We start from the raw sequence: 15,950 nt of genomic DNA, 5'->3' as shown, positions 1-15,950 counted from the left end.
TACCTGGTGTCTAAAACACTCCCTTGTATGTATCTTAGATAATTGGTTGGATAGGTGGATGAATGGATGAACAGATGGATGGGTGGGCGCATGAATGGAAAATAGAGCCTTCACAAAGTATGTGGTACCCATATTTCCTCTCTTTAACATCTTAATATTCCTCTAAATTTCTAGAAATGTGGCTCAAATTTCACTCCACTGTACTGTCATCAATCTATGATTCATAAATCATATGCTCTAAGTTTGAAATGATGGATTATCTAATCAAACCTCCCGACCAGTGCAAGAATTTTCTGCAATATCCCTGTGAGAGAGTTACTCAGCCTCTGCTGGAACATCTCAAAAAATCTTTTTTTCCCAAGGCAACCTTTTTCATCTAAAAAAAAAAAATCTTTGAAATACTTCCAAATTTACAGAAAATTTGCTGGTATAATAAAAAGAACTACCATCTCCCTCTCTCCTTCTCTGTTTTCCCAATTGTTAGCCTTCTACCACATATGTATGCTCAATCTATATAGCTAATCTTTCCCTCCTTCTCTCTCTCTCCTATATATATATATATATATATTATATATTATATATATTATATAATATTATATATTATATATATGTATGTATGTATATGTATGTATATATGTATGTATGTATGTATAATATATATGTATGTATGTATATATATATACATAAAGTCATATATTATATACATGTATTATATATATATATGGTGTATGTATGTGTAGACACAACTATAATTAGCATTTTCTGAATCATTTGCGAGCAAGCTGCAAACATAGCTTTTTAATCACTCTTAAACATTTCTTCCTTCCTCCCTCCCTCCCTCCCTCCCTCTCTCTAAAACCATGAATTCACACTGGAATCTCAGACCCAATCTATGATCTCAGGGTTCTTTCTAGCTTCCCCCCTTTGAAATTTTATAAATACCTCTATAAAAGTGAGACACCTGCCTCTCATTCTTAATATATCCACGAATTTATTCATTTACTTACTCAATGTTTATTTTCTCAGTGTAAGCAACCTCCCAACTGTGCCGGCCATTTCCTCTACGCACCCTCTCTGCCTTTCCACCACCTAAACACTCCTCCCACTCCCCAGTCCCATACTCTTGGATCCAGTGACCACATGACTTCTCTCAGCTCCTCCTTCTTCCTTTCACAGCCATGCAGCCAGCCAGCTGCCAACTCCTCTCCACCAAGATGGGAAGGGAAGGGAAGACGAGAAATCCCTTCCTGTTTTAGCAGGTATCAGGAAAGAATTCTAGAATCTGCCTCCTTAAAACTGCGTCCATTGGTTCTACTTCTACTCTTTTTCCTCATTGCAGCTTTGAAATATTTGAGAATAGGTTATATGTCCCATGAATTTTCTTTCTTATGCCAGACTTCCCCATTTCTTTACCTGTTTCTCTGGAACATGGTTTCCAGAGTCTTTATCACTCTGATAACATTCACCAACATTTGTTGGTTGATACATTCAAATATATGTTTCTTTTAAATCTTTCCCACATGTGGTTGTCATTCAAGGAGAGGGAAAAGCAGTATACATAGACGTCACAGGGCCTGATCAGGATGCACTTAAATGTAAATGGAATAGGCAGTGTCTTCTGAAAACCTTTCCTCTGCCTCCCTCCTCACCAGCTAAAACGTTTGCTCCACTGATTCTGGAAACTCCGTTGTTAAAGTTCAGTCCACTGACTTTATACTAACAGAAGAGAGTGAACAGAAAGTTGAAGTGCAAAACCACACTCTTTGGAGTAAAACACACCCAGGCTCCAACCTCAACTCTGCCATAGATAATTGGGCATTCTTCTAACAAATCCAAATCTCAGATTTTAACCTTATAATAGATATATGATTACTGTGAGGCTTAAACACAATGAAATTTTGCAGTTACTGAACAGAATTGACCCCTAATATATTAATTATTTCCTTTACTTGTGTGTGTTAGTACAAAATTCTTCTAAAAAATACAAATGGTTTTGAAAGAAGTCTTTAAAATGCAAATGTGTAGTAACTAAAGTTATAGGAATGAATTTATTAATTACTCCTACAGAACACAATAAATAAAGCAGCATAAGAATATTGGTTACCTGGTAGATGATGACATTTATAAAGAAAAATGGATCCAAAAAGCGAGGCATTGTTTTTCAGAACCAAACATTTCCCACTTGAGCTTCTACATAGAGTGAGTCCTATACCTAGCCCCAGTCTCTTCAAAACAATTGTTTTTTCTGAGACTATTACCTCTTTGGTAGTGCTATGCTCTTCAATAATATGGTAAGACAAAATACAGAAGCAGAACATATGCAGTAATTTCTCAATAGGTACACAGAAGAATGGATATAAGTCTGTAAGAATTAATAGGAATAGCTGCTACTGACATGGTCTGACTGCATTATCAGAATCATTTTCAAAAAACTAGAAAGTATGTAAATACGTGGAAAAGGTTTTCTTAGTTAAGTTTGTAGATATTCGCTGTGTTAGTACTTTTCATATTTAACTTCAAGGCAGGCTTTTATAATAATAATTGATCAAAAATATTTGCCTATAGAAGCAACCAGAAGGGCAACTGGTTAGAATGCATTGCTCTGAAAATGTACATTTTTATATAAAACCACTTGGGAATAGATGATACCAGTTACTATTGGCCCTTCTGTAGTCCAATCTATCTTTTACTAAGAATGCACAGAAAGTGAAAGGTGATGGATAAAAGCAGCACTAAGACATTGTCTGAAGGCGAAACTTCCTGAAGTTTAAATACAAAGTCAAGGAGGGGCAGCTGGATGGCTCAGTTGGTTGAGCGTTTGACTCATGGTCTCACAGTTTGAGTTCGAGCCCTGCACCAGGCTCTGCGGTGACAGCTCTGAGCCTGGAGTCTGCTTCAGATTCTGTGTCTCTGTCTCTCTCTGCCCCTTCCCTGCTCACACTTTGTTAATCTCTCTCTCAAAAATAAATAAACATTTAAAAAATATTTTTTTAAATATAAAGTCAAAGAATGGCACGGAATTCTTGATTCCTCTCTGCATTTTATATTCATATTTTATGTGACAATGAAATATTTATTTTTGTTTCAATTATAATTGCTTCTTATTTCTTTTAATCTTCACTTCACTACTTGTTTCTTGATATAATTGCTTGGCTCTTCGTTCACGATCCAGAATTTCTTTGGGGAACAGGTTTTTCTCATCAAATACAGCATTCAAAGCTACAAAATGATGAAGAAAATAACATGTAAATTATACTTGGTAAGAGGCCCAATTAAATGAAATAGTGGGGAGAAAATTCCCATTTGAATTCATCTGAAAATTTGTATGTTTCTAACACCAAGAGTGTATCTGGGGGGATTTTCTCTTAAGTTCCTGCTATTTCTTTGACTTCGGTTTAAATTAAAAGGCTAAATTTTAACAGAGTTTGTTCTATTAATGTATTTATATCATGGTGATTTCCACCACTTTGCAGTAGAAGACTAAAGAAGCTTGTGTTTTCCATTTTTGCTTTTTCATCTACTTAGCAGCTATCAAAGACTCATAATAAGCCAAGAACAGATTATTCTGTATTGAAATAAGACAATGAAAACAATCAAAACACAGTTTGACTGTCTGCACCACTAAACAAGCTCTTCTGCAATCACGTCCTTATAAGATACTTTGATCTACAGGGATCTGTGGCTTCAGAAAAAAAGAGCCAAATTATCCCCCATGAGTGGCCGTCTTATGCATCAGTGAGATGTAGGAGGAAATTGTGCCATGCATTCGAGAAAATAATTTTGGCCTTTTGCTTAATTCTATCATTTCAACAAATGCTTACTGGATGTATATTATGCACAATGTCCTATGCTTGGGCATAAATGAGGCACAGATATGACTCAGTCACAGGCCTTCTTCCAACTGGTAGAAAGCAGGCACAGTGCCCAAATGACCAAAATATCAAGTACAATAAGTTACAGTTCTGAGAAAATAGGAGCAACGGAAATTTTGGTTAAGCATATAAAGAGATTGTAACAATATGCAGAGATCAGAGGAAAAGCTTGAAGAATTAGACACTATTTGAGGCAGATTTTGAAGTCCAGATAGGATTCTAATTGATAAGAAGGGCCACGGAGGTGAGGAAGGGTTAGCAAGAGGGAAAGGAAATGTCAACGAGAGAGAACAAAGCAAACCAAAGTGTGAAGAAACAAGAGCCACCGTTCAGGTAATTCTGAATAATTCAGTACAATGTGACCAAGGTTCAAAACAGAGAGAGAATGAGGTTGGAGCGGGACAAAGGAATACTTTAAATGGCAACCCCGAGGAATATGAAATAAACTACATAAACATTGAACAACTTCACCGTATACTGCCATCTTTACATATATGAACTAGGGGAAAAAAAACAACAAAAAACAAAAAACAAAAAAAACCCTCTCCACTTCCCATATAAACATGATTGTATAAGTCAATATCCTTCCCCATTTTCTCTTGAATATTATACTAGAACAACCAGGAAAAATGAAAACAAATAATTTGGCAAACAAACTCCACGTGAGTGAAGCCCAAAGATAGAGGTAACCTGCAGCCTGCAAAACAGGAACAAGGGCAGCCAAAGAGCTGTTACATGAGATAAGGTGATGAGTCTGAAAGTGTAAGAAGGCCAGCAGCCACAGCATCTCAGAAAGTTCTAGCAAAAAGACACTGACTAAAGGTGAGGGGCTCGCCCTGCAGTACAAATGCTTTATCTTTCATTCATATCTATGGATGCAAACAGAGGTGAACAAGGCCGGAAGCAAAAGCCCTCCACGACACCTTGTTTGGTTCAGAGAAAACAGATGAGGCAGGGCTACATGAAGAATCACGCACATGAGCCATTTTTTCCTAAAAGCAGTTTGCCTGTCAGTTGTAAAAACTGAAGGCCACTCCAATCCCACACCACAAACTCTCACCTAGGGACCTACTACAAACTTCAGGTCTAAAAAAATCCAACTCATTAAAACTAATTAAGAAAGGAAATTTAAAAAAATGGCATAGAGTGGACACAAAGGACTATAAGCAAAATTAGAAACAAAACAAAACAAACTTTAAAAAGGGCAGAAGAGGGGCACCTGGGTGGCTCAGTTGGTTGAGCATCTGACTTTGGCTCAGGTCACGATCTCACGGTTTGAACTCCAGGTCGGTCTCTATGCTGATAGCTCAGTGCCTGGAGGCTGCTTCAGATTCTGTGTCTCCCTCTCTCTCTGCCCCTCCCCTGCTCTCTCTCTCTCTCTCTCTCTCTCTTTCTCTCTATCTCAAAAATAAATAAAAACATTAAAAAAATGTTAAAAGAGAAGAATGAATCAATACATAAACTACCTCCAGAAATACGCTGCCACGCTGGCCAGATAAATATTGTTACTAAGCGCTTTGTCACAAACTGTATTTTAAAACTCGAAAAAGCACTTATTTCTGTAAAGGAAGATCACAGAGCAGAACTGAAAGAGCTCCGGAAATGTCACAACAGGAAGTGAGGAGAGTGAGCTGGCAGAGCTCAGGAAAAATCTCACAAGTGAGATTTTCACTCACAAGTGTGTGGTAACATAATGGGAAATGGAGTTTACAAACGAGACAAACAAATATAATAAGGTGAAAATGAAAAGAAGAGAAATGAGAGAGGGAAGTGACACTGAAAAAGAAATAGATTCAACCAACACAACAATCAGATGAGTCCTTCAGAACGAACACCAAAATGGAACAAATATTTGAAGGTATTATGTGTAAAGTTTTCCTTAAATTAGAGACAATCTGACAGACACAGGAAGGACATAATGTGGCACCAGGAATAACAGAATCAGAAGTCAAACCGAAGCACATCTTCGTCAAATTATTAGACTTTAAAGAGAATCATTTGGCAGCCAGACAAAATGATCAAGTTGCTTAAAAGGAGAGAAATGTGTATCTTGCATTAGATATCTTCACGGCAATGATCAATACCAAAAGAGAGAGCAACGCCAACAAGAAAATCAAGGAAAGAACGTGTGGAGTGTGGATATTATACACACTCAAGCTGCGCCTCAAATCTAAAAATACAAAAGTTTCAACAAATCTAAAAATGCAAATTTTCAACATTCAGGAAATTCGGGGACTATTGTTTCTAAGAGACCTTTTTGAGAAAACTACTACAAAGTAAACCGATGGATGACTGAGGAAAATTTAGAAAAAGACTTAGTGGAGAGTGCTGTATATTTTTAAATGTAGAAGTGAGATTAAAATAATATGAAGCGTAGGATAACAAAACAGACGGTAAATGCCACATGCCTGACAATGTCAAAATGATACAATTTAACAAAAACTGGAACGATTAGGGAGAAGCTTCATTCATGATAAATCAGCAACAGCTAAGAGACAAAGGACTTAAACCAACAAGTCAAGGAATAGTAGTATAAATAAATTTAACAAAATAAAAGAAGCACAAAAAAAGATCACATTGGTGAATAAAATTAGGTGGTAGAGGGGCACCTGGGTGGCTCAGTTGTCAAGGGTCCGACTTCAGCTCAGGTCATGATCTCACAGTTTGTGAGTTTGAGCCCCGTGTCAGGCTCTATGCTGACCGCTCAGACCCTGGAGCCTGCTTCAGATTCTACGTCTCCCTCTCTCTCTGCTCCTCCCCAGCTCACACTCTCTCACTCTCAAAAATACATAAATATTAAATTAAAAAAAAAAAAAAGAGAAAGAGGGGAGTGAAGAAACATGCTCATTTTATCATTAGTCGACATGGATATAATGGTTACTATCCTAGAAAACTGAAGGGCTAGAAGAGTTATACCAACCTATGAGTATAAAGTTACCACTAGAATGTATAATACCCTTCCCAAATAAAAACAAAGAAAAAATTACAGATCCAGTGAAAACTTTAAAACCCATATAACCAATGAATGACATAAAAGAGTGTGAGAAATATAAAACCAAACAATATATAATATATATTTTATATATATTGACAAATTTAAATGTGCTCAATTTCATGATCATAAAAATTATTTTTTAGCTGGATCAAAAGCAAAACCCAGCATACATCTGAAATGAAGTGACTCCAAAAATTTGAAATAGAAGGATTTGAAAAGTATACCAGGCAAATCAAAACCCAGAGAAAGCAGAGGTCAAAATCTAAAATCATCAGTGCATACAGAAACCCTCAAAGGATACACTGAAACTCATATTGCTTCTACACAGAAAAGGAAACAATCAGCAAAACTAAAAGGCAACGGACAGAATGGGAGAAGATATTTGCAAATGGCATAGCAGATAAAGGGTTAGCATCCAAAATCTGTAAAGAACTTACCAAACTCAACACCCAAAAAACAAATAATCCAGTGAAGAAATGGGCAAAAGACATGAATAGATACTTCTCCAAAGAAGACATCCAGATGGCCAACTGACACATGAAAAAATGCTCAACATCACTCATCATCAGGGAAATACAAATCAAAACCACAATGAGGTACCACCTCACACCTGTCAGAATGGCTCACATGAACAACTCAGGCAACAACAGATGTTGGCAAGGATACAGAGAAAGAGGATCTCTTTTGCACTGTTGGTGGGAATGCAAGCTGGTGCAGCCACTCTGGAAAACAGTATGGAGGTTCCTCAAAAAACTAAACATAGAACTACCCTACAACCCAGCAATTGCACTACTAGGCATTTATCCACAGGATATAGGTGTGCTGTTTCGAAGGGACACTTGCACCCCCATGTTTATAGCAGCACTATCAACAATAGCCAAAGTATGCAAAGAGCCCAAATGTCCATTGATGGATGAATGGATAAAGAAGATGTGGTATATATACACAATGGAGTATTACTTGGCAATCAAAAAGAATGAAATCTTGCCTTTTGCAACTATGTGGATGGAGCTGGAGGGTATAATGCTAAGTGAAATTAGTCAGAGAAAGACAAAAACCATATGACTTCACTCATATGAGGACTTTAAGAGACAAAACAGATGAACATAAGGGAAGGGAAACAAAAATAATATACAAACAGGGAGGGGGACAAAACAGAAGAGACTCATAAATATGGAGAACAAACTGAGGGTTACTGGAGGGGTTGTGTGGGGGGGGCGGCTAAATGGGTAAGGGGCAGTAGGAATCTACTCCTGAAATCATTGTTGCACTATATGCTAACTAATTTGGATGTAAATTTTAAAAAATAAAATTAAAATAAATTAAAAAAAAAACTCATATTAGTGGATTCCAGAAATAAGTGATACCGCAAACTGAACAAACCAGTGTGATAGAGGAGAGGGAGATTTCTCACTGAATAATTTTTCTCATGTTCTAATATTTGACCGTGTATATTTTGGTTTTTAGCAATAGCACAAAAATGAATAAACCTGGACTATCTCTTAAGCAAAGCTACAAATGAAAATACTTTCCATTTGTCTAATGCCAGCAGTGTAAGATATATGGATTTCTGTATATTAGCCATTGATTCTGCCCTGTATGCCTGCGGATTAGCATTTGAGAACCATGAGACATTCTGAATGCCTTAGAGCTCTCCTGAAATCCACTATGAAAGCCAGAAATTTCCTTTTGAAATAAACTCTCGCTGTTTTATTGAGATTTGTCTCACAACTAGATGAGGAATTTCTACATAATTGACTGGGTTTCGGGACAGTTATACCACTAACTAACTGATAGGGCCTTGAGAGAAAAATCTTGCCCAAATAAGTCATTTTTTGTTTAGTTAAAAAAAAGGTGATAAAAAATTCATATGCAAAGGTGGATCCTCGTTTCCTGGGCCCAAAGCTTATAAGTTGGGGGGGGGGCTTTCTTAAAGAAAAAATATAAAGTTACAAATATATAATTATTCATAAAACTAGCTATTTATTTGGGATGAGAAAATAAATCCCAACAAACTATTAAACTTTTGTAGAGTTGGGTCCTTTTATTCTGAGATTTCTTTTAGGAAACGCACCAGAAATGCTTACCCGGAAATGATTCCTGCTTGCAAGTGGGGCTTCCTGGAACCGGGAACAATAAAACTTCCAGCAACTATTAATACTCACAAGGGTCTTTGCATATGAGGCCTATTAAAACTTCTTGGCTTCACTGGCAAACTCTTTTATTTGGCAAAAAATGATGTCATTAACCTAACACCTTCTAAATGGATAATGGTAATCAATTCATCTTAGTATTCAAAGTAACAACATCTGCTAGGTTTATGGCACAATGTTTTCATATGATGATGTGAGGGAGTCTGCAATGGAATGTGTGATGTATCTAAGAGACCATTAACCATTTATTGAACTTATTTAAGATTATAAAAGAATGCCTTTAACCTTGCTGTGATAACTTGTTTTCGTGAAGTATTAACTGGCAAGGCTAAAGCTCCCAGTTATTCAATCAAACATTAATCTAGGTGTTTCTCTGAAGGGATTTTGCAGATATAATTAAAGTCCCTAATCAATGGACTTTAAGTAAGAGATTATCCAGGATAATCTGGGTGAGCCAGATTTAATCAGCTGGAAGGCCTTAAAAGCAAGGCTGGGGCTCCCCGAAGACAGGGAAAAAATTCCACCAATGGACAAGAGTTTCTTCCTGTATCCATGGAGTTTCAAACTCACCTTTCCTGGCTGCCTGTGGACAACAGCTTTAACCTGTGCCCACTCTGCCCATGATCTTCCCTTTCTGACTCAGTCCTACTCATTTTGGATTTGCTCAAACCAAAGCAGCCCCCACAGTCCCATAGGCCAATTCCTTGTCATAAATTTCAGTATATGGTCCTGCTGGTTCTGCTTCCCTGAAACCTGACTGGTACACTTGCCATAAAGGACATTGTGTACTATAGGACAATTGTGAAGGGTCAAGTGTTCCTATTGAGACAAACAGACTGGTTTGTCAAGATTCTGATGGTTTGTGACTAGAGTCTGTTGGGATATTCCATGTGAAGAAAATTTGTGTTTATTGAAATATATAGCTGATCTTAAAGCACTCTCAATATCTCAATAATACAATAGGTATTATATGGGACCTCAAGTCTCCCACTTCTTGCCGTCAACAAATTACTTTGAATCTTGAAGAGTAGTTGGTTTAGAAGGGCTAGTAACGGTTAATGTACATTAGCCTCTAAAGGCTTCCCTTCACACCTAAATCCAAATTCCTTGTGCAGGCTACATGGCCCCACATGACCGGATCCCTAGCCTCTTCAATCTCATTTTGTACCAGTCTCCATCTCTCTCACACTACCCAAGCAACAGCGACTTTCTTTCTGCCCCCAGAACATGTCAACCTTATTCCCAACTCAATAGTTTTACACTTCTGGATAATTTCCTTGGAAAATTCTACCCCTCATATTTAGTGGGAGTGCTTTCTTTCAGGATTCGGCTAAAAAATCAGAGGAACCTTTGCTGATGCCCCCTAGTCATGTCTTATCACATTATTGTGCTTTCTTCATAACTCTTACCTCTTACAATATCGTTATCCAATCTTAATCTTCTTATATTTACTTATTTATTGTCTGTCTTTCCCCTAGGTGGTAAAGTCAACAAAAGCAAAGATCTTGTCTGCCTTTATACCTCATATATTCATAGTACCCAGCATTGTGTCTGGTACATGGAAAATATTAAATGTGTGTGTGTGTGTGTGTGTGTGTGTGTGTATATATATATAATAAATGAACAAATTTAAATGAATAAATGAATAAATAATATATATTATATTAATATATATAATTTATATATATTTATATTATATATATTAAATAAATATAAATATAAATAAATATAAAAATAAAAATAAAATATAAAATATAAAAATAAAATATAAAAATAAATCTATATAAAATATATATATACAATATATATAAAATATATAAAATAAAATAAAAATAAATATAAATATAAACATATATAAAATAAATGAACAAATGAAGGAAGATACCTCCAGGAATGCAAAGGGTGGGGCTCACTTCTCAAACTTTGGAATTCTTACATTCTACAGACCTGAGAAAGGTGGTTCTCCATGTCATGTATCCATGTACCCATCCACTTACCACAGCCCCTGCTCTTAAAAATCAATATCTAATGTTATGGGTAACCATTTACATTTACCATTTCCTACCTGGGAAAATATGACATTTATACATTCACCCCTTCATTTTATAGGTGGCTGTCCAACAAGGTTTGTTATAATGATACCCAAAAGGTGTTTTAAGAGTCATGAAAATGAGTGCTCGCTTCGGCAGCACATATACTAAAATCGGAACGATACAGAGAAGATTAGCATGCCCCCTGTGCAAGGATGACACGCAAATTCGTGAAGCGTTCCATATTTAAAAAAAAAAAAAGGTCATGAAAATGAAAGATGTGGTGGTCATGAAGCTATTAAAACATTTCCAATAAAATGAAAGGATTCAGTGAACCTAATAAAGCAAAGTTAATCTTTTATCGTCTGATCCTTCCCTTGTCCCCTGATTGGCAACCAACCATATTAGACAAGCAATAATGGCAAAGCTCACAAAGGCATCCTGGCAAGAAAGGACTTGATGGCGATCTAAACATAGCACTGCAATTACCAGCTGTTGTTTGTTGATGAATATACAGTATTCTGAAAACCTTCTAATTCACATCCTGCATCCTATTCTAAGTCCTTTAGATAACTACTTCTCAAACTTTGATGTGCATGAGAATCACCTAAAAATCTTGTTAAAATGCAGATTCTGATTCAATAGAGCTGAGCTGGGGCCTGTGCTGCTACATTTCTAGCATGATCCCAGGTTGTGCCCATGCTATTATCTGCTGACCAAGTTTATAATTCCCGAATATAGACTCTAGATCAGTATAGCCACGCTGTCATTCAACTTCAGCCATCATTGAATAACAATATGGTACCAAAGCAAAAGGTTGTTGGCAAGGTGGTGAGGATTGGTCTAAATGCTTTAACAGTCTTCATATAATGCTTAAATGACTGTGGTTCAGGACCTGTTGAACTTTTTTTTTAAGACTCAATTTTTTTTTATTTCAGATTTTAATGTATTTGAACTTTAGTTTACATAGGGATAAAGTCTCAATTTTCCAAGAGCAGTTTTAGGTTTAAAACAAAATTGAAAAGAAGGTGCAAAGATTTCCCATATATCCCCTGCCTCCATACATGAATAGCCTCCCCCTTTATCAACATCACTCACCAGAATGGTACATATTTCCCCGAGAATGAATCTATATTGGCTCATCATAATCACCCAAAGTACATAGTTTACCTAAGGGTTCACTATTTGTGGTGTACATTATATAGGTTTGGAAAAAAGAGTAATGACCTATATCCCTCACTATAATGTCGTACAGAGTATTTTCACTGCCCTAGAAAACCCTCTGCTCCCATTCGTCTTATCTCCCCTTCTCTGGAAGCCACTCATCTTTTTACCATAGTTTTGCCTTTCCCAGAATGTCATGTAGTTGGAATCATCGTATGTACCTTTTCAGATTGGCTTCTTTCACTTAGTAACATTCACTTAAGATTCCTCCGTGTCTTTTCATGGCTTAATAGCTCATTTCTTTTTAGTGCTGAATAATATTCGATTATCTGGGTGTACCTCAATTTATTTAGACATTTACTTAGTGAAAAACATCTTAGTTGCCTCCAAGTTTGGGCAATTATGAATAAAGTTGCTTTAAACACCCATGTGCAGGCTTTTGTGTGTATGTAAGTTTTCACCTCCTTTGGCTAAATACCAAGGAGCATGATTATTGGATTAAATGGTAAGAGTATGCTTCCTTTGGTAAGAAACTGCCAACTGTCTTCCAAAGTGGCTGTACCATTTTGCATTCCCACCAGCAATGAATAAAGTTTCCTGTTGCTCCATGCCCTCGTCAGCATCTGGCGGTGTCAATGTTCTAGATTTGGGCCATTCTCACAGGTGAGGAGTGGTATCTCATTGTTGTTTCACTTTGTATTTCCAAGATGATATATGTGGGGCATGTGTTGAATCTTTTAACAGATGCTTTTCACATATTACCAATGTCTGTCTTGTAGGACCCAAATTTTGGTGTGTGTGTGAGTGTGTGTGTGTGTGTGTGTGTGTGTTTGACTTTCAAGATAATTTAGTGCTATCATATAAAGATATAAAATGATAAGAAGGAATTCCACTTCTAAGATGTGTGTTTGTGTGAGTGTGTGTGTGTGTGTGTTTGACTTTCAACATAATTTAGTGCTATCATATAAAGATATAAAATGATAAGAAGGAATTCCACTTCTAAGATGTCTGTTTTATGCCCATTCTTTAGTTATTTAAAATTTCCTGAGGTGCAGCACACGTAAAGGTCTCTCATTTCTTACTTAAAGTGAATATATCTATACACGCTGTCATGCTTCCTTTTTCTATTTTAATTATTTGTTCCAGTGAGAAATTTCTCACAATATCAGTGATTTTTTTCTTTATCGGTACTAGATTTAAGATTATATTCTAAAGCAAAAACACAGTAAATTAGATTTTACTAAAAGCCTGTGTGTATATTTTCACCCTATAGTTTAAGAACGATGCAGAGAATTTTGTGTTGCAATGGAAAACCACACATTGCCTCTACTACACCCTTCCGAGCTGTCAGAGTCTGGCTGCTGAGTTCACCACTGTTGAGCTATTTTGTCCCTCTTTGTAAATTGCAGGTTATCCTGCCAATGGATACACAAATTCTGTCTCATCTGGTAGAATTTTTTTTTCATGTTTATTTATTTATTTTGAGAGAGGGAGAGAGAGAGAGATCATGAAACAGCATGCATGCACACAAGCCGGAGAGAGGCAAGAGAGAGAAGGAGAGACAGAATCCCAAGCAGACTCTGTACTGTCAGCACAGATCCTGATGTAGGTTTTAATCTCACAATCATGAGATCATGACCTGAGCCAGAATCAAGAGAGCCGGACACTTAACTGACCCACCCAGGCGCCCCCTCTGGTAGAGTTCTAATTGACTTCCTCTCGGGCTTTGGAAACACGTTTTGGAATCTACCTGCAGATTGGACTGGAGACTGTTAACATGCACAAATTGTCGGTTCTTACAGACTTTCAAATTTTCCAGTTCCCTTCAGTATCTGACTACAATACTCCAAATGAACTTTCCCAGTTCTTCTCACACCCGACTAAAACTGAAAACTAAAACCCAACAGCCCAAATCCCTATCTAGACTCTACGCTGCCTGCCACTGTGCTTTTCTCTCAGGATCTCTTCAGGATCCAGAACAACTGACCTTTGTCACCAACTCGCAACATATGGTTCAGCTGGTTTTGCAGGAGCAACACCAATGAGAATCCCTGAGGGACCACTTCTGAGACCATGCTTCGTGCCTCTAGGAGGTTTATGATCACCTCTGGGTTGCTCCATGATGAGAGATATTCCTTCCTCTTAAACAAAAGAGAAGGACTGACAGTATTGAACTTTACCTGAGCCCTGTACTCCTTCCTGGAAAGCAGAGACAGTTAAGAAACTCCTCTACTATTTTGTGTTTGGGAGACAAATAACAGTAAAGGAGGACTCTGCTCTCCTACTGAGAGATAAGACCCTCTGTGCCTGTCCCCAGAAGTCTAGTAAGACTCATGGATTCACTAACCTGTCTCTGTAACAGGTCAGGCCCCTTTCCTTTCCTTTGAGACACTCCTTTTAACAAATACTCTCCCTATGCAATAGCTTGCAATAAAATCATCTCTTTAATTGTCCTGTTCATTTTGTCTTTGCCAAAACAACAACAGGAACAAAACAATTCACCTGAGGTATCGCCAATGGAGCATCCTCTCTACATTGAAAAATTTAAAGATTTTACAGATACAGTATAAATGGGTTCTAGGGAATTTATTGGTGAAACCTGACCCAGAGACATTTCCAAGTCACTTCTAGGTTTTTGAATAAGGCATATCAAAGAGGGGTTTCAAGCTGTTTGAGAACCCACAGGGAAGAGCTTGGAAGCTAAAGAGAGAGTATGAAAGATGTTTCAACTTGAAAGGGAAAGAAAGAGAATACAACAGGACATTAAAAACCCAGTAGGCAAGACTAAAAAAGTCACCAGGAGATTATGAAGTGTTTGAAAACTGTCCCGAGTTCCAAAGTGGTAGTTTAGAATATTGATAGTAAGTCTGGCAAAATGCCCCTCATCATACAATTGCCAAATAACCTTCCACACACTGTAATTACGGGGATGGCAGGCATGTGTGGAAAATGCAGCACAAAGATTTAAGGCAGACCATTGTAATGAAATTGTGGAGGGGGGATACGTCGGTAATTGAGATTCTTTTTAAGTGCTCTTTTATTGTAACTTTTTTTTTTTAATTCAGCAGCATCCTCCTGAAAAGAAGAACAATTTTAAATGAAAGTGATAAAAATAGGTACTATTATAGTAAAGTGGTTGATTTTAGAAATCAGCATATGAATAAGCTGCCCTGGAAATATGATTTGAACACCATTTGAACAAGGGAGATGACACCTAGAAATATTAACAACACGAACAACTAAATAACATGGCCACTGCTCACGTAGGGCCCAGAGAGTCCGTGCCACAGATTCTGCATAAAGAAAATAGGGACTTAGAGATGTCTAGTGCAATAACAATGGGACAATGACAACGCAATATTATCAATAAAGAACAGGTATCAAATTCTCAGTAGGTGTCAGGCCCTATGCTAAAGGCTTCACCTGAATTATTTCACTTACTGTTCACAGCAACATGAGGATGGTAACTAATATGATGCCATTTTCATTTGAAGAAACTAAGGCACAGAGAGTTTAATTGACCTGCTCAAAGTCATAAAGCTAGCAAGTTATAGAGTCTTGGTTTGAAGCCAAATGTATGCTCAAAATTTTGCCTTTAGACCATTATTGCTTCGAGTCTCCCAAGTTTGATTCCCTTCATAAATGGAAATTCTCCCAAAAGACAACCATAGCCGCCAACACCTTATAACTTCATAGGAATGATGACTGTAATTTCAAAAGACAGAAAATAACATAA

General features: G+C 37.1%; 1 protein-coding gene and 1 non-coding gene across 2 annotated transcripts in view; one reads left to right on the top strand and one right to left on the bottom strand.

Annotated features, from left to right (window-relative positions):
- Window positions 1-3,020: 3,020 nt before the first annotated feature.
- The window catches only part of WDR49 (WD repeat domain 49), a 140,217-nt gene continuing 127,287 nt past the window's right edge, over window positions 3,021-15,950 (bottom strand). The window contains exon 18 of the mRNA XM_045503057.1: window positions 3,021-3,219. Within this exon, the coding sequence (XP_045359013.1) occupies window positions 3,089-3,219 (131 nt within the window). The 3' untranslated portion in view covers window positions 3,021-3,088. The remainder of the gene's footprint in view (window positions 3,220-15,950) is intronic.
- Window positions 11,194-11,300, top strand: LOC123576216. The gene has a single exon (XR_006701237.1). It is a non-coding gene; the product is annotated as a U6 spliceosomal RNA (small nuclear RNA).

This window comes from Leopardus geoffroyi, chromosome C2, assembly GCF_018350155.1.
Source record: "Leopardus geoffroyi isolate Oge1 chromosome C2, O.geoffroyi_Oge1_pat1.0, whole genome shotgun sequence".
NCBI lineage: Eukaryota > Metazoa > Chordata > Mammalia > Carnivora > Felidae > Leopardus > Leopardus geoffroyi.
Note: the sequence above shows the minus strand (reverse complement) of the source record. Positions and strands in the feature narration are given on the sequence as shown.